The following is a 26880-nucleotide window of genomic DNA, read 5'->3' as shown; positions in this document are numbered from 1 at the left end:
ATGTTTATATTGATGATTTATTGTAAACTCCCCTGACCTGGTGGTCGTGCCGGAGTATAAACAAGAATATGTTTTATGGTGTACCGTAACAAGAACCCACGGAAATGAGGACTAACAGCTTGGGGGGGACGAAAATTCCACCACACGTGTATCAAAGTTGTCTGCTACTTCCGTTTTAGAGTTATATCGGAAGTAGCAAACCAAACACTGAAAATTTTAATTTTAGTACGCAAATTTATAAGTGTGTACGTAACTAACGCATAACCAGATAAATGCGTATATTTTCAATATCTTTGATATATAATGTTTTTATTTCTGATTAATCACAAATAAAATTTTAGTAGCAAATTAAGAAAATACGGAAATTAGGCTTGACTCTTAGAGAATCGCTGGAAAGGTGGATTAAGTTATAAACATTTAAGATGTTTCATGACTATTTAAACAAAAACTGGTGGTAATGCTGTTGCATCTGTCGGTTGTGTTTACAAGACAAATGCGTTTATTGGTTTGCGCGAATGTGTATCGTGCGATTTTCGGAAATACTAACAGAAATATAATGAACAGACTCCCATTGTCTTGCGATGTGGAGCGCACAAGCAGTGAAGTCTTGGCAGAAAAGAGGATACTTGGGATAAACTTTTCTCATTGTTTGTATAAGCTTTTGATAAATGAACGTTTATTTTCGTCTTCATGTTTGGGGCCAGCCACCTTTTTGTTTCCAGTAACGAAAATTCAGGTTCGTTACAGAAGGAGCAAAAAAAGTGGGAGACAGGTATGTTCCAATATGATAACTACAAGTGGATAAAATAGTCTGAAAAAAAAAAAAAAAAAAAGGTCTGAAAACTAAATATAAATATATAAAACTACCTTTGTTTTATTCACCATTTGTAATTTGAAAATAAAGGAACATGGTGGTCATATGCTCCTCCCGCAACCCAAAGAAGGAAGTAATTAAAATAAGTATTGGACAATAACTTTTTTCTGTATTGCCCTTCAGCTTTTTTTCCCACCTCCTGTAGCATATTAACCCCTTGTTGCCAAGTGTTTTGAGTTAATGCTCTTCCATGATTCCTTCATATAATTCCATTTACTGTCATTTTGGCACTAGCATTAGTAGAGGCGGCATATAATGCAAGAAAGCAAGCTAATACAACATCAGCCAAAAAAAAAAAAAATGCATCCAATTTCACCCATCGATTCAATTCAAAACTTTGTCTAGTTCTTCCTTGAATTTATCAACTTCTACAACAGATTTGTTCCAACAGTTTGTTCCACCAATCAACTACCCGCTGGCTAAAGGTAAACTTCTGCACATCTATTCTACAACTATCTTTCCTCAAGTTGAATCTATGCCAAATCAGGTTCTTGATCTGAGCAAGTGGAGGAATCCCATCAGCATTGAGCCTGCTCAAACCATTCAAGGCCTTATACACCTCAGTCAGATCATCTCGCAGGTGCATAGCCTTCAAACGCTGCAATTTGCAGAAGGGCAACAAGATTGGTGAGAGGAACAAAGGGGTGATCTTACAAAGAAAGGCTTAAATTCTGCAAATTACAGAACTTAAGCCTTTCTTCGTAAGATCACCCCATTGTTCCTCTCACCAATCTTGTTGCCCTTCTCTTTACTCATTCCAGCAGCTCCACATCTTTCCTAAAATGAGGTCTCCAGACCTGTACATAGTACTTAAGGCTTGGCCTGACCATTGCCTTATACAAAGGGATAATCATCTCTTTTTCCCTACTAGCAAAATTCCTATATATCATTGACAAGACACCATAACTGTTCTGGCAGCCTGTCTGCACTGCTCAGAAAACTTCATATCGGACTGCACAATTACCCACAGTTTTTTTTTTTTTTTATTCTCTACCACCTTGAGTGTAGTACCACCCATTTGGTGTGTTTCTCTGGGGTTACTGCTACCCATATGCAGTACTTTGCATTTGTCAATGTTAAACTTCTCAGCCCATCTGCCAAACTTATCTAGATCATATTGCAGTAGCATATTGTCATTACTATTATTACAACCCTGCCAACCTTTGTATGAAGCCTGATATACCTTCATGAATGGCATTTATAAATATACAAAAGAACAATGGGCCCAACACCATACCCTGTTAATACCGTAATCCTGGGGAACTCCACCTATAAAATTATTTCATGAAGAGCAGTATCCATTGATTATCACTATCTGTCTTCTCCTACTCAATTATCCTTTTATCCATTGTAGCAACTGGTCCCTAATGCCATACTGCTCCTATTTCTAGAGTAGTCTTCTGTATGCAACATTATCAAAAGCTTTCCTGAAATTCAAGTAGATGATAACAAAATTAATTTTTGTATCCAGTTCCTTTGTGACCACATCATATCCAATAAAATTGGTCAGACAAGACTTCCACTTAACAAACCTGTGCTATGTCTGAATTATTACTGCAGTCTTGTCTAGATGATCCTGCAATGCTTCTTTAACTAGTGACTCCATTATTTTCCCTAGAACAGAAATGAATCTAACAGTTATGTAATTACTTGTGTCACCCTTTGATATCCCTTTGTGAATTGGGGATACATTACACATTTCCAGTCTGTAGGGATCTCCCCCGAGTCCAAGGATGAGGATGCTCTTATAATTATGGGCCGCCTCCGTAGCCAGGTGGGAAGGAGCAGCAGTGCGTAGCACACGCTTCTTGATTAAACTGGGGTTCGAGCCCGTCACCACCAAATACAGAGGATGTGGAAAGGTCAGGGAATGACCACTGCATATCCCGGAGCAGTATGGCCTTAGTTGCTAATGCTCCTAAAAACCAAACAACAAAACAAACAAACATCTTATAATTATGGTAAGGGTTTGCTTACTTCCTTTGCTGCCTTCTTTAATGTAATTCGATAGATCCCATCCACCTCAGGTGCCTTTCTTATGTTTAACTTTAACAATTTCTCCTCCACTTTGCTTTCAGTTATTACAAAATTATTTAGCTCTCTGTTAGAGTTTAATAAGCGTCTGTCCTCCAGTTTTCTACAGAATTCCTCATGTGTGAATGTAGATGCAAAATACTGTTCAGTTTGTCAGCTATCTGAGCAGGATCATCGATATCAGGTGGACCAATCTGATTTATCCCCTTCCTTTTAGAGTTCGTATTAGTAAAGGAGTCTTTGCTGTTTTTCTTTATATCTTTTGCCAGAGATTTCTCGTAATCTGCCTTCAGTTACCTAACCTTTTTTGTGACTTGATTACAGAATAACCTATATCTATTATATGCTTCTGTGTCACCTGATAATTTATATGCATCCCATGATTTTTCTTCCCTCCCACGTGTTTGATTAATTTATGAACTGAACAACAGCAGCAGCACAGTACACGTAATGCAAGTATGATAAGTGGATGCAGTTCAACGTAAACAGCCCAACACAACAGTTTGATTGATCAGGGCACAAATTTCATAATGCTGCCCATCAACCAAGGGTTATAATATGAGTTGTATGTACAAGGCAGCCAGCCTAATAATAAAAGTTAATTATGCTAATTATGTTAAAACATGAATTAACATAGGCAGATGTTTTCGTGACACTAGTAAAAGAAAAATACTGCACCACAAAAATTTCACAGAACCATTATGTAGTAGTATTTATGTACCTGACACAGGTATTCAGAGTTTTATCTCCAGCTCCCTACCCCCCAGTAATGCCATGGAATTTAAACCATTACAACTTTGCATTTATCAGGTGAGGTCTGACAAACCCATGTATTTATATTTTAATTTGCTCATTACTTATTTTATGCATGATTTTGTTGGTAATCAAAAAAAAAAAAGTACTGACCTTCTGGCCAGTACTTTTTTTTTTTTTTTTTTTTAGTTTATTAGGAAATAATACCAGTACTATCTTTGTTGTAGTCTGAGATCCAACCTGGATGCTAATGTCTGTAAAAGGGAGAGTTGCTTGTCCAGTTGTTTCACATATTAGATTGTTGTGTGTACCACTGTTCTCTACTACTGTAAAATGACCAGTTCTGCAAATTTCAGTGTCTGGAGACAAGGCACCTATCAAGTGATGTGATTGGAGGTGTTTAAGGCTTTGAATGTATTGAGCAAGGTCAAGGCTGATATATTCAAAGGTTGGTTGCAGAATGGGTAGACATGTGGAGGTTTGCATTCTGTGAGCAGGTGGTTGATTGTTGGAACAAACTTCCATCTGTTTTTGTGGAAGTAAGTAGTTTGAATAAATAAAAGGAAGAACTAGACAAAATTCTTGGAGGGGATAGGTGAGGTGGTTTTTTTTTTTTTTTTGGGTTAAAGCTTGCTATCTTGCATCATTTACCACTACTACTGTTCATAATAATAATAAATATGGGTTGGATGCACTAAGTATCAATCCCAGTCTGCTTACAGCTATTTACAGAAGTAGGCTACACCCAAGCATGTACAATAATGCTATATAGCTTTCATAGTTTTAGGCTTTTGTTTTGCCCTAGACTTAACTATATAAAAAAAATTTGTAACTTCTTCCAGGCTATAAACTTTGCAGTTAAAGAATTTTCGGCTTTTGGAAATGGGTAAAGTTTTCGAAAAATTTTGCCTTTTTCATTATCATTATTAGCTATGTGGTGCAAGGAAGCCTGCGGCTTTTTCTGCACTAGCCAAAAAAAGAAAAAATTCCTGAGTTACCCAGAGAGAGAGAGAGAGAAAGGAAATCACCAAGAAAGAGAAGAATGATGATATTCAGCTCAGGAACCTGGGTGTGCCAGGCCCATACTCACCAGATGTGAGCCCCTGGGATTCTTTTGACTTAACATATTAAATTGTGTTCAATAAATAGTTTGATAGTCCTAGTTATGTTTATTAGCTTATTTTTAAATTTAGTTAGAGATTTTGTAAGTTACAACTTAATATATTTAGAGCTTTCTTAATTGTGATTGGTGCAAATATTGTATCAAGTAACTAGTAGTGTAGCACATGTTATTGGAATTGTAGGTTTTCAGTTGTGGTTTTTTTTTTTTTTTTTGATTTGGTAGTTGTTGGCGCATCGGCTTCTGTGGCCATATTGCACCTCCCAAGGTTTTTGCAGTACTTTGATCCAAGCCCGAGGCGGGAATCGAACCCGCGACCTTTGGGCTGCCGGGCAGGTACTTTACCCACTCGGCTAGCCCGGTCGGCCTCAGTTGTGGTAAATAAGTAGTTCGAAGGTTCTAATCATGTAGATTGCCACATATATATATATATATATATATATTTTTTTTTTTTTTTTTAGCTAAGAAATTTTATTTTATTTTATCTAATAAGGCTAAAACCAATTTAAAAGTCTGTGAGTATAACAGCACATTGCTGTCAAGTTTACATATAATGTAAACTTGATAGTGTAGTGTTTATTATTTTTTCGAAACCTGCGAATAGAGTAGTGTTATTATTGCATTTAGGTATCTATTAGTATAGTGTAGTATTCTCAAATTAAATTGAATTTAAATGGAAATTGATGCCTCAGTTTAGAGCAGTAAAGGAAGGGGCTGAAAGTAGAGGGAGTGCTGTGGCTTGGTGGAGAACTGAAGGGGGATGGTTCTATTATGAATCATGGCCTTACAAAATGCGCTACTTGTTTGATATTATTATTATTATTAGTAGTAGTAGTAGTAGTGGCGGCATACGATGCAAGAAAGCAATCTGCTGATCTGCTTATAAACCATCAGAGAAAAAAGAAAAAAAAAAGCTCTATATCACCAAGTCCATCCCCTCCAATGATTTTTCTAGTTCTTCCTTGAATATATTCAAACTATCCACTTCCACAAAACAGATGGAAATTTGTTTCAACTGTCAACCACCTGCTGGCTGAAGGCAAACACCGTTAACCAATTTGATTTTATGCCACTTCATGTGTGTAGTCTGAGCATGAGTAAGAGTGCCATCTGCATCGAGCTTGCTCAATCCATTCAAAGCCATATTCACCTTAATCAAATCACCTCACAGTCCCTAGTATCTAGATGCTTCTATTTTCAGAATTTCGTCTTGTTACCCTTGGCGCATTATAGCCATAGTTGCTGATGCGCCAATAAAAACTCAATCAATCAATCTTGTTACCCTTCTCTGCATCCATTCCAGCAGATCTACATCCTTCTTAAAAGGAGGCCTCCAGACCAGTATGCAGTACTCAAGATGCAGCCTAACCATTGCTTAGTACAATGAGATAATCACCATTATCCCATTGTACAAGGCAATAGTTAGGCTGCATTGTACAATGAAATAATCACCTCCTTGTCACTGCTGGTAAAGTTCCTGTATATCATTCACAAAACCTTGAACTGCCCTGGCAGCCTGCCTGCATTGTTTAGAGAACTGTGCAGTCATATCTGACTGCACAATTACCCCTAGCTCATTTTCATTTTTCGCTACCCCAAGCGTAGTAAAACATATTTGGTATGTTAATCTGGGATTACTACTAATTCATATCAGTGTTAAACTTTAACTGCCATTTCTCAGCTGATCCGCTTAATTTTTTTTAGATATTGTTGCAGTAGCTTACCCTGATTATTGTCATTAACCACCCTGCCAACCTTTGTATCATCTGCAAGCTTAAACATTAAGCCTGATATACATTCATCAATATCCTTAATAAATATAGAAAACAACACTGGGCCCAGCACTGAACCCTTCGGACTCCATTAATAACATTAGTACATGAAGATCTGTGTCCTTTAATAACACTCTTTCCTATCCCACTCAACCATCTATTTATCTGGAACACTTATTTCACGATGATCCACAACAGGGCTGGAAATCCCTGACACCGAGCAACTCCAATCGCCCTGCTGAATGCAGTATACATCAATATAAAGTTGTTTAGTAATATTGGTGGGTTTAGTAAGAGAGGACATAAGAAAATTTAATGCAAGAAAAGTAGAACAAGCATTAAGGAAAAACAAAGGATTTAAATCAGCAGCCATGAGCAGTAATACAGAAAGACAAATGATACTGAAACTGAAGAATAGTTATGGTGTACTTATAAATAGCAGAGAAGGCATAATTCAAATAGCAGAAGACTACTATAAAGAGTTATACAAGGAGCGAGGGAATGATGCCAGCAGTGGGGAAGATGGATCGCAAATTAGTAACAAATACAACACACCTGATGAGGTAGAACATGCGTTGAAGAAAATGAAGAATCAGAAACCCCCGGGAGAAGAGGAAGTTACTGTAGAATTGTTAAAATTGGGAGGAAGAGACATGACACTATCTGGGAAGACTCTTCACAAAATGCATTAGAAAAAATGTGATGCCTAAGGAGTGGAATAATGCAATCATAGTTTTGCTGCATAAGAAAGGAGATAAATCAGAAATTGGAAATTATAGACCAATTAGCTTGTTATCCCACATCTACTAGTTGTTTACAAAGGTCATTACTAACAGATTAGAAAGAATACTTGATGAGAATCAACCAAAAGAGCAAGCTGGCTTTAGGACAGGATTCTCAACTGTGGATCACCTTCGTGTAATGTCACAGCTAATGGAGAAAGCAAATGAATATAAAACACCATTATGCGTAGCATTTGTGGATTATGAAAAGGCATTTGACTCCATACAGCATAAGGCAATTTCGGGCATTGGAAAGACAAGGCATAGATACACCATATATTATGATTTTGAAGAAAATATATGAGAATGCTACCTCCTTTATTAGACTAGACAAAGCCAGTAGTAAATTTAAAATTGAGAAAGGAGTTCGACAAGGAGACACAATATCTCGGAAGTTGTTTACTGCTACCCTTGAGGAAGCTTTCAGAAGATTAGACTGATTGCACAAAGGAGTCAATGTGAATGGAGAGTACCTAAACCATTTACGGTTTGCAGATGACGTTGTTGTCATCATAAGCCATGATCCCAAAGAATTAGAGGAAAATATTAGTCAGTTATGCAGAGTTAGTAAGGATTTTGGACTAAACATGAATATGGCTAAAACAAAAGTAATGATGAACAAGTATGCCACAGAAAGGGATATAATGATTGAAGGAGCAGTAATTGAAAAGGTGGAGTCATATACTTACCGGGGACAAGTCATTAGCTGTAATAATGATAAATGGCTGGAAGTCAAGAGAAGAATAAATTTTGGATGGATAGCATTCAGGAAATACAGTCACATACTGAGAAGCAATATCCCAATTTGTCTGAAACGTAAAATAATGAACCAATGTATACTCCCCACCATGACTCATGGAAGTGAAACTTGGGCACTCACCAAAAGAATGGAAGAGAAGCTGAGAATTACACAGCGAAGAATGGAACGAATTATATTGGGAATCAGACTGTTAGATAAGAAGAGAAACACATGGATCAGGCAGTAAACTCAAGTAAAGGACATTCTTATCAAACCTAAAGAACTAAAATGGTCTTTGGGCAGGACACATAGCTCGAAGACATGATGGACTAAGAAAATAACAGAATGGTACCCGAGAGGAGCTAGAAACCTGGAAGACAACAACGGAGATGGACAGATGAAATTCATGAGTTTGTGGGTAGTAAATGGATGGCCATTGCACAAAACAGAAGGAACTGGAAAGTTGCTGGAGAGGCCTTCATCCTGCAGTGGATTGAAAATGGCTGATGATGATTATGATGTCTGCTCTTGAACATATATCAATTCTGTTTATTTTGGTAATAGTTTATTTACTGAACTAAAACCATTTTAAACCTTATAAGACATTGGAAAACAAAGATGTACTTTGGCCATTTCAGATCACATTGTTGGATAAAGAAGTTTAGTTGTTTTTGATCCCCACAACTCAGCCATTCCACCTTTTTTGAATTTCAAATATTTCCACGTTTTCAGTGAAGGCTTTTAATACGCATTTGCAGTCTATCACCATAATTAATTTCCCTTGAAGTTTGAAGTGATACCTCATTAAGTTTTCGAAAAATCCATGCCATATAGTATGTGTTGTTTGCTAAATCTGTGTCTCCTTCACTTTTTAAAAAACTAATTATCATATTAAAAAGGTTTACAAATCTTGTTAGACACTTTCCTTTAGAAAGCCATCTGACTTCTGTATGTAAAAGAAGCCTCACACACTGTTCCTCATTATCAACACAAAATTTTCTGAAAAGGCGATCATAATTGGTATGTGACTATTTTTTTGATGGTTTTAATAACTATACTGAGAGACTGATAAAGAACTGGACTAATATTTTTTGCAACCAGATGATGTCAGTGCACTGCAAGAACTTTAGAACATACTTCCTTTAGGTGGCCTATAAAACCTTTGTCTTCCAACCATGGATTTAGCACCATCAAGGGCACAGGATACCAAATTTTCCAATGGTACTTGTTTTTCATCAAACCATGTTTTTACAGCAGCAAAAATGGATGCTTCAGTACATTCATTCAAGATACCGTTAAGACACCCACCACCCAAGCCGAAGCTTATATGTGGCTTAGAACTTAACTTTTTTTTTAACTCATGCCGTATAATAGAACTCAATGTATTAATTAATTAATTAATTTAACACAACTCAAAATAACACGAGTAACTAAGATTGAGAGCTCATTATGCCGCTTGGCCCAAGCCAAGTTAGATAAACTTTGGACATTCATTGTAAGTCCTGCTTATCCTAGTGGACTTGGTTTCCATCCCTGCCATTGGGAGGCGGGCTCTGCTATTTTACTTTTATTTGCTCTCTCCTTTTAAATACAGCATAAACAAAATCATTAAAATAAGCAAACATATTTTTCCACAAACATAGTCCATAAGGATCTTTTCTCAAGCCTTCCTATCATTATCTCCAGTCGACTCCTTATATCGACATAACAGCTGCAATAGAACATTATATGTTCAGATGTTTCCTCATGGTCTCCACATGGGCAATTCTGATCTTGTGCCAACCCATAACTCATAGTCTTTTAGCAAGACCATGCCCAGTAATAAGGAAGGCTGCATTCACACCAAACTGCTGCCAGACTTTCTTCCTTACATCAATAATATTAACTTTTGGCAAGAACATGTAGGTAACCCTACCTTTATCTGAGGTGTCCCACCTCCTTTGCCATTCTAACATTAACTCTGACAGTATCCTTCTTTTCTCAGCTTGTACATCTTGGCTGGTATACAGCCTTCCATCATCCAGGCACGAACTCACATTTAATATGGTCTTTCTTATATTCCTCCTTGTGCAATACATCAAAGAGGACAGAATAATCAACAAATCTGCCGGCAGCCTACCTGAAACAACTTGAAGAGCATCTGTCGAAACAGTTCGACATACTCTAGTAAATCGACAAAAGAGCAAACCTTTAAGCCTGCAATATATACTTTTTAATTAATGAATTTGTCATTCTATGAAGCCAAGCTGCTGAGGCATAAGTTATTATTGGGACGGAGAGGCAGTCATACAATAGATTAAGTGCTCTGCCCTTTATGCCCCAGTCCACCCTTATAACTCTCTTTAGCTTGGCCTATAAAGTTCTTATCTTATTTTTCAAATACTTAGCATATGGGACAAAACTGATTTGCTTTCCTATCAACACACCCAAGTACTTAACTGTCGTGACATATCGAACAGACACTCCATATGCACAAACCAAAGGGTGCCTATTCTTGCTCAATTGTCCTTTTAACAATTGTTGCACAGTTTGTTTCAGAAATTTGTAAGCCGTACAATGTGGACTATTCCATTAAATCTCCCAAAACTCTTGCAGCCTGTTCTTCTATATGAGTTCAAGCATTACCATATGGCGCCTTCGTAGCCAGGTGGGCAGGAGCAGTAGTGCGTAGCACATGCTTCTTGATTAGACCGGGGTTCGAGCCCGTGACCACCAAATACGGAGGATGCGGAAAGGTTAGACAATGACCACCGCATATCCCCGGAGCAATATGGCCTTAGTTGCTAATGCTCCTAAAAACCAAATAACAACAACAGCATTACCATAACACCAAAAACAGAAGGTCATCGGCATTGGCTATCACATCAACACCTGCATAATTTCATTTCAGGAATTCATCTATTACTATGCACCAGGCCTGAGGACCAATCACAGAGCCCTGAGGACAACCTCTCACTACATTTTTTACAATTTCTGTGTAAGCTGTTCTTACGACAACTTTCCTACCTTCAAAATATTGTCGAAACAGAAAACAATTTTTCAGAAAATTTTGTTGCTCTTAACCTAATTAAGATCCCTTCCCACCACAGCCCTAAAATGCACCATGAAAATCCACAAAAACACCAAGTACATACTGCTCCTCATACTCCTGTGTATACCTCACCATATGACACCAGCATCTTCTGTTGACCTTCCCTTCCTATAACCAAATTCATTATAAGAGGACAACAGGTTTTGTTTGTATGTAATCATAATTTTACTAATACATAGTCGTTCGTATGTTTTTGCCAGCACAGATAGTAAAGCAATTGGGTGGTATGCACCAGGCTCCTCTGGTATCTTATCTGGACTTTTTATAATTATTCTTAATAGTGCAGTTCTCCAAGCCGGGGGACAGGAACCTTTATCTAAACATTTATTATACCTATCCACAAAGACAACAGGTCTCAAATGGAATGCTCTTTTCATTACTTTCACCTCTATCAAATCAAAGCCTGGCAATCGGTCGTTCTTAGCCTGTGCAATCGCCTCTGAAACCTCATCTTGAGAAAACAACACTTCATCCTTATCAGATTGATATGAAACATTGCCTCCGACCATCCCTTGATGTGCGTCTCTTTGTTCCATTTCTAATGCGAAACAACTGATCCAAGATAATGTTTGTGAAATTGTACTAATCAATGGCACTAAAATTTCCACTATTAATTGCATAACTCATTTCATTAAAACATACTTTTTTCAGTTACAATCTTAAAAATTGATCCCCATGGGTCTCTAAATCCTTTCTCATTCACAAATTTCTTCCAAGAAGTTTCTTTTACAACCTTTATAGTCCTAACATATTGTTTCCTTAACCTCCTATATTCTAATTTATATATATCAGCTATATTAACATCACCAACACGACAATAAAATTGAAATTGTTTTTCAACAGTCCTTAACTCCTTTCTCCGTAAATCCAATAATCCACTCCACCAATTTACAGGACACCTTCTAAATTTCTTTTTACGCATACTACACTTTGATGATACATATAAAGCTTTTTGTAACTCTCGTACCTGCTCAATATCCGACAATTAATTTCATTTGACATTATTTATCTGAGTACAGAAAGCCAGGTCGAATTTGGTCCAGTTTGCAGTATGCACTGCAAATCTTGCTAACTCCTCTTCTCTGGCAATTACAACACTACTTATTTCAAAGAGAATTGCATTGTGGTCACTAGTCGAATAGTCTTCAAGGACCCGCCAATTTTCTATCTTACTATAAACAGAAATCGTACTCACAGTTAAATCTATATGGGACTCCCCATGTACAGTGGAATAAGTAGGCTGATGTCCTTGTGTATTTATTACCACCAACCCCAAGGCAGAAAGGAAATCCTCAAGAATCTCACCTCTTTCATTGGACTCCTCCCACCCCAGAGTGGGGAATTCAAATTAGAATCAAGAGCAACAGTTATATCATTAGGTAACATGGCATGTCCCCTCTGACTTATTTATATATGGCTCAATTTCCTCAGAAGGTGGACAATATAAGGAAACAAAATAGATCTTCCCAATAATTTCACAACATATTATACTTTCATCTGAAAGATGAGTTAATTTGGTTGCCACCATTCTTACATTCCTTACCAAAATAACAGTTTTGGGATGATCACCTTCAGACACAATCCTATAACTCATAGGATATCCTCTAACTTTACCCATCACTTCATAAGGTTCTTGAACCAGAGCAATATCTAATTCTTTCTTCTCCATCTCATATGCCAATTGTGATGCTACACCTTTTGCTCTTTGTGCATTTAACTGTACCACACTCAGTTTTTCAGTCATAATTTATCTTCTGTTTATACATTTGCAATGTTCTTTTATATTCTTGGAAATTCTTATCCACTGCAACATGGTTTCGTCCTCTTCCTCAGTTTGCAATTATTACAAACCGGTCCTTCATTTTTAAGAGTACAATCTTTGTAAGAATGACCTGTTTCGGAACAGTTAAATTTATGGTTTTGAGGTTCATTTGCCATTTCCACAACAACATTCTACCCTTGTCTATTGCTTTGTTTCCATACAGCCAACAGACTCTGGAATAATACATTTTATAATGCTTTTACATGTACCTGTTCTGTTTTCATTTGTGGCGGGAAAATTTGTTGCAAAGTTATTTGGAGTAACTGGGAAATGAAACAAAAACATTTTACCAATTACAGATATTTTCATTTACTTTATTGGCAGAGAAAGAAAGTTCTGCAGCTCTTATCAAGCATCATGTACCATTCTGTGATTCCACATTTTCAAGTGCAGTGATTCTACATTTTTAAGTTTCTCAGAACGTGAAAAAATTTACACATTACCACCATTTTTTTCTAACTTTAGAAAGGCTGAAGATGTAAGTAAATTTATTATTCCAGTTTTCATTCACAAAATTGTGGATTCATAATTTGTGAATGTGGACCATTCACAAATTATGAATGATCCATGACGTCAGCGATTTATTTATTTATTATTTACTATTCCTTTCATGTTGTTACAGTTTGACAGAACGATTTTTTATTTTATTACTCTGATGTCAGTAAATTGTTTTTATTGAATAAAAATGTTGGATCATTTACAGATCAGAGAAATATATATGAATTTCCAAAAGTTATTTTTCTTGTCTGCACGTTGTTTTTTTTTTCTTATGCACTCAGTGAACAATAAATGTGCACCTCTGAATAGAGAAGTATGCATTTATTTGGTTTGTGTGCAATGCAATGCCAACTTTGTAGTGATTCTATAATAGCTGATTTTATTATTCCAAGTAAGTGAATTTATTATTCCAGTATTTATAAGTTTACATGATAGACCATTTGCAAATTATGAATGGTCCATGATGTTGGCGATCATCAAACATTGTATAGTTTGTAATAATATATGTTACTCATTGCTGTAGATTTATTTTATTTTATTTTATTTATTTATTGTTTCTTTTTACTGTTCTTTGCATTTTGTTACAATTTGACAGAATGATTTGTAATTTTATTATTCTGATATCAGCAATTTTTTTTTTTTTTTATTGAAAATTTGTTGCTGGATTATTTACAGATCAGAGAAAGATATTATAATGTGAATTTGCACTAATCACTCCGAACTCTTCAACTTCCTTTCTTTGAAACTTTCAAATCATGATCAATGGCTTAAAGATGACTCTGTAGATTAGATGGTGACTATTTAAAATGTTTTTGTAAATATTATAAATGCATGCTGACAGCCAAATTAAGTAATATTGAAATTATATAATAATATTTTTGGTTTCTTGGGTAAATTTCTAAGAAATTCAAAGGATGAGTTAAGAAACCACGCTGCAAATTTATAAATCACACTTTCAGATGCCAAAATCATTGAGGGCAACAAATTGGTCAAGTCTGTGAAGGTGACAGATATTGATGGCCATATGCTAGTGGAGGAAATGGAAGCACTAAAACCAATTCTTCCAGAATTGTGCTTTGAAAATCCTTTAAATATTTAAAAATTTCTCACAACTAATGAAAGAGCCACTGGATTTCTGAATTTATTCATATCGCTAAGACTACTTTAATGATTCCAGTGACTGCAGTGTCAGGGGAAAGAAGCTTTTCCCGAAGTTAGTTAAAACATATCTGAGATCGACGACGCTTCAGGAGAGACTCAACAGCCTTGCAATTTTATCCATTGAATGAGAAGAAGCATAGAATTTAAATTTTGAGAAAGTTTTGAAAGATTTTGCCGATAAAAGGGCAAGAAAAATATCCTTCTGATTAGTTTTGTTTATATTATCAAAATGTCTAGTCAATTGTTAATACATTGTAATATAAAAATAATGAAGAATTATTAATAGTTTGTTTTTCATTTTTTCAAATAACCCCACCAGCATGCTCCAATCGGGCCTGCATTTTCTGAGACTGGCACAGAGACTGGAAGGTTCATTTTAGAAGGACGTGTTTTTAAACAGAGTTCTGAAAAAGAGTTCTCTGAGGCTTTAGCCAAGAGATGTGTTTTAAGATTGGTGACAATAACAAAAAGGGTGCTATTACCAGGAAAGGCCTCAGTTTTGCAAATTGCAGGCATCTGGAGACTAGACACATGTGAGGAGATCTGACTGGGGTGTTTAAGGCCTTGAATGGATTGAATTAGCCCAGTGATAGTGGAATCTTTTCTCTTGCTCAGAGTGTACACATGAAGGAGGTATAAATTGAAATTGAGAAAGGATAGTTTTTCAGATTGAATGTGCATAAATTTGCCTTCAACCAGAGGGTGGTTGATCGTTGGAATAAACTCCCAGCTGGTATTGTAGAGGTGGGTAGTTTGAATAAATTCAAGGAAGAACTAGATAAACTGTTAGAGGGGATGGAAAGGTGAAGTGAGAAGTGCTGGTTTTCTTTTTTAGTTGATGCAGTATAAATTTGTTTTCTTATGTCATTTGCTAGTAGCGCCTCCGTAGCCAGGTGGGAAGGAGCAGCAGTGCGTAGCACATGCTTCTTGATTAGACCGGGGTTCGAGCCCGTCACCACCAAATACGGAGGATGCGGAAAGGTCAGGGAATGTCCAGAGCATTATGGCCTTAGTTGCTAATGCTCCTAAAAAAAAAACCAAATAACAAATAACAATAACAGCTAATAATAAAAATTAGGAAGTCCCCATGTCTTAAGGCAAATCTTTAAGTATGCCTTTATTCATCTTTATTCCTTGTTCTGTGGTCTTCAATCATTTTTATTTTGTTGATTCCTAAAAAAAAAAAAAACCCAGAAAATGCAAAATATGGTACTCAAAGTACCATATTTTGCATTTTCTGGGTTTTTTTTTTTTTTTTTTTTTTGAGACTTGATTATGGTATACTTTAAGACGTGATTTGATTTTTTACACAAAATACATTAAAAGTTTTACATTAAAATTTTATTGTCTTTAAGGAATATCTTTAAAGTTATCCTCAGTTATTCAGTAACTTTCTTTTAGGCAAATGAAGATACTGATGATGATGATGATGATGATGAAGAAATTGAATTTGATGATGATAGCTTTATCAAAGACTATAAGGATATGATTGTTGTTGTACCATCACTACGACTGGATGTTGTACTGAAGTCAGGTTTAAATGTTTCAAGAAGGTAATTGAATTTTTAGTGAAATATTAAATTTTTTATTTTTTGAAGTAAGGTACTTGATCCTTATTAAAGATTCAAGTTGTATAGTGTTAATTGCAATGCGGCTCCGGGGGTTTTCCCAACTCGACAATCCCAACTCAAGCAATATGATGAATATAAAACTCTGTAAAGGCCAGATTTATATGGTATTAGTGTGAGATTGTGTTGGCTGTGTTGTTCCTCTTAGCCTAGGGGCTTGTATTTTCATATGAAAACCTCTAGTTTATCGTCCAATGCTGAGGAGGCTGGCTGGGCACTATAGTGGCGAACCCTGTGGTGGTCAAAGCTACAGACAAGGAGAGCCCATTAAAAAAAAAAAAAAGTGAAGGTAAAAAGGTGGTAGTGAGGAGATAGGAAGTGGGAGGGGGTAAAAGTGGCAGAAAAATAGAGGGGGCAGTAGTGAAGGTGCCTGCCTGAGTGAAAGGGGAGACAGAAGGTGACCCCCAGGTCAGGATGCCCATCATGCCCTGGGGATGGGAGTTGAGATGGCAGTGGGATTACCCAACAGGCAAAAGGGGGGGGGGAGTGTGGGAGCAGCCAACTCAGGTGGTAAGAGTGATGGTTGATAGGGAGAGGGATCCCAGTGTTAGAGCACCTGTTTGCTGCTCATTCTCATACTAGCCAGGGGTTAAGCTCAACTGATCAGTGTCTGTGTCCCACACCATGCCGACTAAGTAGTTATGCCGTGGTGTTTGCATGGTAGGTAGGGGCCCATACTGGTCCTTCTGCCCACCAGTCATTCCAGGGGGAGGATGGGGAAGTCATGCAATTCTTCCATTCAAAATCTTTATTTACTCCCTGCTGGGTTTTTTTTTTTTTTTATACACTGATTTTATGCTTTTCTTACATTTACTGTTAGGTTATTTATTTATTTATCTTTTTATTCATCCATCTTTTTTTCTCACACCTGGGGGAGGTGAATGCAATGGTATGTTGTGTAGCTTAATATACTAGGACATAATACTGAGATGAAGTAGATTAAGACTAGTGGTTAGTGAATTAACTGTAACATTATGTGGCTTGTGTTCTTTCTCTCACACAATTACATTCACATTCATTTTTCTGGCTTTCATTTCATTTGTTCAGTGCTTTCTTGCTTCACTGCACTCTCTGGGCACCTCAGCTTACTATTATTCTTTAATTGAGGTGCAAGCCTGGTTGCAATTTTTGCAGACCAGGAGAGAATGCAGTGGGTAAGATCCAAGTAATGTCAAAGATAGATATATAACACTGCAGGAACCATTAGGAGACAGCAGCTACAATATTATAAAATGGATAGTGTCCAAAGAAATTTTGGCCAAAGAAAAGATGAGAGACTTCTTAGGCTGTCATCTGGCATGGCAATTTCAGGTTTCTGGATACCAGTGCTTTTAACAAAATCTTTAAACAGATTATGATGGAAGCCACAAACATATTTGTTCCAAACATAAAAAGGACGGTGTCAAAATGAATGACAAGAGAATTGACAGACCTAATACAACTAAAGAAAGAAACATGGTATAGTTACAGATTACCATCTGACATTGACACATATAAGAACTGTAAGCTGATATGAACAGTACTACATATCAGGTAATAAATATGAGAAATCACTGGTGAAAAGGATAAGAATGAGGACAAGGAATTCTTCTCACATGTGAATTCAAAAAAAGAAGACATTAAATCAAATAGGTCCCTTCCAGATCCAAAATGATGAAGGCATGAGCAGTCCAGGTGGAATTGCTGATGAATTGGAACAGATATTTGGGCCTGCTTTCCCCAAAAAACATCCAAACCTCCATCATCATTATCAGCCCCAAGTTCCTTAACAGCCAAAAATGCCTGTGAGCTGCCACTCTATACCTTGGCATGTCCTTAAAACATGTGACCATGACCACTGACTTGCTATAACCCTTCTAACAAGCTGGGTCAACACCGTTGCACAATATGCCTCCTCAAAGAAGATCAGGATGTCGTGGAATCCAGAGGAAAACATGGCTTTTCTATTAAAGCAGCAGCTGCACGGTTTGGAAAAGCACTCAACGTGTTTCCGATATAAATTATATCTTACTCAAGAGCACAAGTGTAATTTAACAGGGAAAAATCAAGAGCAATAACAGCACACCTTGGTGCCCAATTTCAACAAGTGAAAATCTCATACAGCTTCAGAGCCCATAAGCCCATACCTTCCCTAGTCAGCTGGACCCAACCCAATGGCTAGAGCATATCACTAGATTCAATACGCCTGCAGAAAGGCTAAACCCTCTTCTACATTCTAACCATGAATCACAACAAGACATCCTACATTCCATCACCATCTCTACATACCAAACGATAGCAGTGATAAATTTGCTTCCAGCGACTCCAACCGCTTGGGCTGACAAAGTGTCGCAATTCATGGTAAAATGCCTTAGCCTGTTCATCCTCCAACTACGCAGGCTCATCTTCAATGTAATTCCGATCACAAGAACCTTTCTAAAGCCTGGAACAGCCACCACATCCAAAAGCTCAAACTGCACTCTACCCACACACTTTCAGCCGTTATCTAACCCCCTCAGCACTTAAAAATCCCAGAAAGAATTATTCTGCCCATCTTAATGAATCCACACCCTTGGAGATAAGCCATAACAGATCCACTACACCATCTGAACCAGTCCACAATGATGAACCTCCTTGCAGCCACATGTACTATATTGTCTACTTTTGAGTGTCAAGCAGAACTCGCTATCATGTGCCTAGATATTGAAGCTGCCTTTGATGCAAAAATAAATGTTAGCACTCCTCTGCATATCTGAAGCCCACTGTCTAATCCAGGGTGATATCTTCTGGTTCATAGCATCACTCCTCCATGACAGGGTCAATCTGTAGTACAGGGTACTACAGATTGATGCCCATGGACAATCACACAAGAAAGCAATTTCTGCTGGTGTTCCACAAGGAGGAGTCCTATCTGGCTTGTTATTTATAGCCATCATCGCTCCTCTTGTCCGTAACAATGAGAAAATCATTGTGTATGCAGACAAAAAAATTCTGATGCCTATTGCTCCCAACAATGATCCCGAGGCCACCACATATATTAATAACAGTCTTGTCGACATTGCCTTATACCCTGAATAGTATGGACTGTCCCAAATAACAAAATGAATGGTTTTTCCCCCCCTCAAATCAACTCCAACAGTAATAGCTGCAGTGTTCGACCCCAGGGGCTCACATCTGGTGAGTATGGGCTTGGCACACCCAGGGTCCTGAGCCAGATATCATCATTCTTCTCTTTCTTGGTGATTCCTCTCTCTCTCTCTCTCTCTCTCTCTCTTTCTCTCTCTCTCTCTCTCTCTCTCTCTCTCTCTCTCTCTCACACTCTCTCAGGGTAACTCGGGAATTTTTTTTTTGGCTGGTGCAGCATAAGCCTCAGGCTTCCTTACACCATATAGCTAATAATAATAATAATAATAATAATAATAACTGTATTATCACATATTACAGTTATTATTATACCACTCCTACCAGCTCAGATTTGAGAATAGTATTTGATCCAAAACTTTGGCTTTATGTTGACATGGACAAGCTTACTTCCAGAGCAGCCTCTCTTCGATGGACTGCTAAACAACACTTAATCTATATCAGTTATCCTCAAATAATTAGGAAATACATTAGAACAGTAATCTGTACTCCACTCCTCTATGCTACAGAAGCGTGGGCATTGTCAGCTACCACAATGAAGAAGTAAATCCTTGCTGCAAAATTTGTGCTCCTTTAAGCAAAAAATATATTCAATTTTTGCGATCAGTGGCTCAAAGACGTTAAATATAAGAACTGGCTCTGCAAATTAGATGATGATTATTTAAAATGTTTCTGTAAATACTGTAAATGTAAGCTGACAACCAAATTAAGTGACAACCTTATAATACAATGAAGCACAAGAAAGTCAAAGAGCCTCTTAGTTTTCAGTATTAGTTGAATTTCCATTCAAGAAAATTGGCAAAAGAGAAGGTGCAAAGGCAGAAAGTAGCATAGTTTTTGAAAGCTGTGCATTAAGGGTAGTTAATTATTTGAGTGACCTTTGTAAATTTCATTTTTCAGATAGCAAGGAATGTAAGGACTTCAAAATGTGAAGAATAAAATGTACTTCAATAATATGCAATGCTATAGCACCACATTTCACAGATGATTTAAAATCTGATTTAGGAAATAGAAACTTTGGTTTAATTATTGATGAAAGTAATGACACAAGCATTATAAAAATATTGAAAATTGTAATATGGTACTATTTGAATTTCAAGAATCGATTTGTGGTAACTTTTCTTGACATGATTGAACTCAATGAATGCAATACAGAAGGAATATGTGAATCTTTGAAAACATTTCTAAGAAATAATGGATTAAATATTCACAGACTTATTGCACTTGGTGCTGATAATGGATCTGTAATGGTTTGTATTAACAATGATATATATAAGAAATTACAGGCTGAGATTCCCCATCTGCTTCTTATCAAGTGTGTATGTCATTCGCTCCAACTAGCAGTGTCCTATGCTGTCGATGAGTGTCTGCCACGAAACTTATTTTCTTATTAAAGAAATGTACAATTGGTTCTCACATTCACCTGTTTAATCAGTTTAATGAATGATGGAGTTCAAAGGAGGAAGTTAATTCAGTACAGTCAGACAAGATGGATGTCAGTTGAAATTACAATAGTGAAATTACAATTCTGCTGCAGTCCTGTAAACTTGAGTATCATTTTGAAATTTTGAGAAGAAATGAACACTATTATACATCCAAAATACAGGATGTCCCAAAAAGGTGTAATCAATTTTAAATGTTTGTAACAAATGTAATTTTAATGATAGAAACACAAAACCTGCACTAAATGTGAGAAAAACAGTTAAAGTTTTTACTGACATTCAATATGTGCACCACTTGTCACACGAACAAAAAGGTGTAACCAATTTTAAACGAGCAATACAAACATGTTGGAGAAAATGGAACAAGGTGAACGTGTAATGACACAGATTTGTTTCATGGGCAAGTGCATATTTCATGTTTCGGGAAAGGTGAATAAGCAAAATGTTCAGAATTTGGGTGACTGAAAACCCATGCTGCATGCAGGAGTATCAGCAAGATAGCCCAAAGGTGAATGTGTGGTGTGGCATCATGGTTGATCGTGTTATTGGACCCTTTTTCTTTCAAGAAGTGACTGTGAGAGTGGATAATTACCAGGACATGCTTGAGCTTTATGTGTATCCTCAATTGGATGAATTGCCAAATAGGGTTATTTTCCAACAGGATGGAGCACCTGCCACATTGGGCTTTGAGTGTGAGGAGGTCTCTTGATGACAAGTTTCCTGGCCATTGGATTGGGCGTGATGGTCCCATTGTGTGGCCACCACGTTTACCAGATTTATCTCCTTGTGATTTCTTCTTATGGGGATTCATCAAAGACAGTCTACAAGACCCCTGTTGCAGACATCGCAGACTTAAAGCGTAGGATTACAAATGCAATTACCATGATTAAGCATGACATCCTTGAAAAAACATGGGATGAACTTTATTACCAATTAAATATTGTTCGTGTGACAAGTGGTGCACATGTTGAATGTCAGTAAAAACTTCAACTGTTTTTCTCACATTTAGTGCAGGTTTTGTGTTTCTGTCGTTAAAATTACATTTATTACAAACATTTAAAATTGGTTACACCTTTTTGGGACACTCTGTATTATATTCAATGTTTAGTGATAAGAGAAATTAGTTTCTTTTATTTTTGAAACAAATTCTTTGAGAAGTGCAAATGGCAAATAAGAAATTTGAAGCTGAAGTAAATGACCCTTCAAAGTTGCTGAACGACTTGGTGCATTTAATTAATTCTATGTGCTCAAAAGTTGTTATTCCAGGAACAAAAATAATCACTGATAATATAACTAAAAATAATTTAACTGTGAAGTCTTACTTGGTTTATGAATTTGAAAAGGTAATATGTGACTGAAAACTTTCGGATGAAGATAAAAAAATAAATATTTGCATTAGTTGTGCGTTAGTTCCTGATTGAACTCATAAAACAACTTTGTCAACATTTGTCAGCATATGTTATCGTCTTAAAGTCAATGTTTAAGTACACGTGAATGCCTAAATCCTGTAAAGCAAGATATTTTGGATCTAGCATAAATGTTCTATAGTGGTGTGGAAAAGCTTACACGCATTGATTTTCAATGAAAATAATTACATCAGATTAAATGGATTCAAGTCTCTGAAACTCGGTTTTGGGCAGAAATCACAAATTACAGAGATGCTACAGGTGAAAATCCATTTGAAGATATATATATATATCTTTATTGCAATCATTGAAAATCAGTGAAGATCTTTCTCAATTTGCTTTAACAGTAATTTCATTACCTCATTCTAATGCTACTACTGGTGTAGAGCATTTATTTAGTCATACAAACATTGTAAAATCAAAGTTATGTAACAGAATGAAACTGAAAACTTGGAACTCAATTTTGTCTGTCAAATATGGATTGCAATGACATGGAAAATGTCACAATTAAGAGTTGCCTGCAAATGTTTTACAGAAAAATACCACATTGAATGTGTATAAAATTGGTGTTAAAGTAGACACTTTGGAACTGCTGAAGAGCAAACTAACAGCGAGGATGATGATTTCATTTTTTAAGGGGTCACATAATTGATATGCAATATTTTTAAGGGTATTCTATAATAAATTTTCAGTTATTTCTTTTTATTGAAATTTAAAAAAATAAGAGCATTCATTAATTCACTAGATGTGTGTTCAGAACTCAGCATTGGTGTATATTTAGGTCCATTCTGTTAAAATCACTTTGTTTCAAAATATAAAGAATTAATTTTATTATGGTTATAACTAATTTAAATAGGAATTAAAATGTGTTCTGCACTGCTGTAAGCTTCTTTTAGAATTTCATTTTTAATTTAAAGGGAACTCTGCATGCATGCATGTATGTAATAAATGTATTTGATAGTATGAACTAGAGCTGTAATACAAATTTGTAAATGTAGGAAAATAATGAAAGAAAAAATTTCTTTTCAGCACTTTAGTGAAAATTAGCTAAAAATAATTTTAGCTAATTTTTATAGATTATCTAGCACAATTTAAATATCTCAAACTGCAACACTGTTTCTGTAGATAAAGGAATAGTTGAGTGAGAGAAGACAAGTGGTTATTAATGGACATTGCTCTTCATAGACTAATGTTATTAGTGGAGTCCCTGAGGATTCAGTGTTGGGATCATTGTTATTTTCTGCATTTATTAATGATAATGATGAAGGTAAATCAGGTTTAATATCTAGTAATCAAGGTAAGTTACTGCAGCAAGATCTAGAAAAATTAAGCAGATGGGCTGAGAAAAGTTTAACATTAACAAATGCAAGGTACTGCATATGGGTAACAGTAATCCTAGATTAACATACCAACTATATGGTAATATGCTCAGGTTAGTGAAAAATGAAAAAAAGACCTGGAAGTAATATGTTGTCAGATATGAATTTCTTTGATCAGTGCAGACTGGCTGCCAGAACAACTGATGGGGTTTTGTAAATGAAATACAGGAATTTTGCCACCAGGGATAAGGAGGTGATTATCCCATTGTACAAGGCAGTGGTTAGGCTGCATCTTGAGTGCTGCACACAGATCTGGAGACCTCATTTTAGGAAAGATGTGTACCTGTTAATATGGGTGTAGAGAATTTAACCAGATTGGTAAAGGGTACAAAAGTGTGTGCTTACCAAGAAAGCCTTCATTTCTATAAATTGCAGTTTCTGGAGACTAGGCACCTGCAAGGAGATCTGATTGTGGTGTTAAAGGCTTTGAATGGATCGAGTAAACTCAATGTTGATGGTTTTGCTGATACTAAATGTGTGAAGGCGCATAAAACAAATAAATTGAGAAAGAATGGTTACAGGATAGATGTGAGAAGTTTGCCTTCAGCCAGCATGGGATTGATTGTTGGAATAAACTTCCAGCTGTTTTTTGGAAGTGAGTAGTTTGAATAAATCCAAGGAAAAACTAAAGAAATATTTTGGAAGGAATGGACCGGCGAGGTTGGTTTTTTTTTTTTTTTTTTTTTGCTTTATAAGATTGCTTTCTTGTGCATCATTTGCCACTACTAATATTAAATAACAAATGGACCCTGAAAGCATGGATTTTCACAAAATTTCAGTGTTTTAAAAATTTTTTTTTACTTCATTCATTCCAAATTAAAATTAAAGTCTGACAAACAAAATCGTGTAACTTTTGATTTTTTATATACATAAGTATAAAAATATATGATTATAAAAGGAATCGGAGAGCGTTTTTTTATACATATGATATAGCATATATTGTAATTTAGAATGTTACATAAAAATAATTAGATATAAATAATTAGTGATTAAAATTTTGAATTATATACCTATATTTCTAGTTGTATTTAGAGGATTTTTGTTTACCTGTCTACTTGGAGTTTGCATTTATTTATGCTAAAGAGTTGGTGTATGGTAAGTACAATGACAAAAAAAAAAAAATAAGTAAAGAAAACCAACAACTGACTGCATATTGTTTGACTGGTAGTGGGGAAAAATATCTGGTTTTCAGATTATCATGGTTTCTAGGATTGTGTAATCCTTAGATGAGAGGTTCATCATTTATATGGAGGTTGAAGCACAAACATTTTACTATGAGCATGCACCACTTTCTCTTGTGGTTGCCTGTGATTGTGTTTTCTTGGATCTAATTTGAAATTATCATTACTGTCTTTTTCAATTTGTTCCCCAATAACCTTTCAGAAACAGAATATACATCCTCTCACCTATGCCCTTGTATAAAAATCAGAAAAATGAATGCAAGCTTTGGTGCACCCGGATCATTAATGGAGAACATTTCTTAAACTCCCATTACTTCCATTTTTGACTTGTTACCTTTACTGAAATACAAAGTATTTGAGTAAACATTTCTTTGTTTCAAGTATTTAAGTATGTGTGTGTGTTTTTATATACAGGTAGTTCTCAACTTTATGAGTTAATTCGTTCCTAGCGCGTGCTCGTAAAGCGGGATTTATTTCCCATAGACATAAGGTTAAAAATAGGGGTTACCTTCTCAACAATATAATTAGTTAGCCTAATTAGTTTGTTTAAACAATGATTGATTTATCGAAAGAAATGAAAACATAGCCTGTAAAATCAAGCAAATTATAATAATAGAGAAATTATTTACGACTTACAAATGTTAAAGAATGTTTATTCTTCATCATCATCATCGACTAAATGCACACTCGTTGATCACTCATTATTGGCTCGGCACTCATTGGTTTGTTGCACAAGTTTGTTGTCTTTTTCAGAAATGTTTCAAGAGGCATTTGTTTCCAAGATAATCTTCTCTTTTAATTATAAATTTTACGATTGCATGCATAAGCAGTTTTTAACGGCACACAAAAATTGCGACTAACACGATTCGCGTGGAGTAACAAGTTTATTAAGCTTTTAAAAAAAAGGAATGAAGAGAAGATTTTGAAAACTTATGTTTTTTATACAATTGAAGATTTCAGTAAAGGGGAAACACATTTCACCATAATAACGTAAAGAACCACACAATTCCAGCTATCGGTATTTTCGCAAATGCAAGAAGATCAAGTTTACTACCTGTTTAAAATTGCTTGTAGTGACAGAAAAGCCCAATAAACCAAAAAAGTGCAAATTGTTTTTATTGTTTTATGGTCATGACCTCCAAAAATGTGCTTTAGAAAAATATCACAAAGGCGTTTAAAATTGATTCTTATAGAGCATATGATAATGATGAAAGTGTAGTGCATTTTAATGATTTGAATTGGTAACTAATACAATTTGCAAACCAAGCTCACAACCTTTTATATGGCCTTAAGGTCAAGCTCCTGACATTAAAAATTACATTTTAGAGAGATAAATAGCTTAGTTATACAGTGAAAATTTTAATTTCCGAGATCTTGAAACGAATTACCAAACAACAACGTGTTATTATTGGGTTCACATTACAATATTTTAACGATACGATGGTGTCTCTGGAACTGATTAATATCGTAAAGCAGGGTACACTGTATTGTATAGCTACGCACGTGGTTTGGAATGCGGTATTTATGAATGTTTAACATTAATTTTTTGCAATTAATGTTCATATTTTCGATTTTGTTGATACTTGATACGTGGGGGAAAAAAACTCGTAAAGCGAGAACTGCCTGTATATACATACATAGTGAAACTGTTAGTAATGTTATGGGATTCTGATTAGCCTTTTTTGAAACTCCTTACTGAGTAGTGAAATGTGGGCTTACTGAGCCCATATTGGCTATGTAAAATAGATTACATATACAGTAGAACCCAGATAAGAAATTCCTGCATAAGAAGTTTTCCCCTCTACTAGGTTTGGTTTCTTAAGTCCCAATTTCAACTCTATATATATTGTAATGTATTATTTTCCCTTCCAAAAGTTCGTGGTAAAGAATACACAGTGTATTATTATAATGAAGTTTTCCCACTTAATGTTTTTTAAATATAGAAATTCTTTATTTCTATATTTGTTTCTTTATTTCTATATTTGCGTTGACCCCGTGAAGCTTTTGCCATTAAATTCTCACAGTTCTGAATTACTTAGTGGACTGTTGCTGTGTTTATTGTAATTGTGACCTTTTAA

At 35.8% G+C, this 26880-nt stretch overlaps 1 protein-coding gene across 1 annotated transcript in view; it reads left to right on the top strand.

Moving 5' to 3' along the window:
- The first annotated feature begins 452 nt into the window (after window positions 1-452).
- Window positions 453-26880, top strand: part of LOC150091372 (uncharacterized) — a 75901-nt gene continuing 49473 nt past the window's right edge. The window contains exons 1-2 of the mRNA XM_090383523.1: window positions 453-772; window positions 16048-16199. Coding sequence (XP_090239649.1) covers window positions 458-772; window positions 16048-16199 — 467 coding nt within the window. The 5' untranslated portion in view covers window positions 453-457. The remainder of the gene's footprint in view (window positions 773-16047; window positions 16200-26880) is intronic.

Source organism: Mastigoproctus giganteus, chromosome 1 (assembly GCF_048544385.1).
Source record: "Mastigoproctus giganteus isolate SK-2022 chromosome 1, ASM4854438v1, whole genome shotgun sequence".
NCBI classification, from domain to species: Eukaryota; Metazoa; Arthropoda; class Arachnida; order Uropygi; family Thelyphonidae; genus Mastigoproctus; species Mastigoproctus giganteus.
This window is presented reverse-complemented; position numbering and strand designations above follow the sequence as displayed.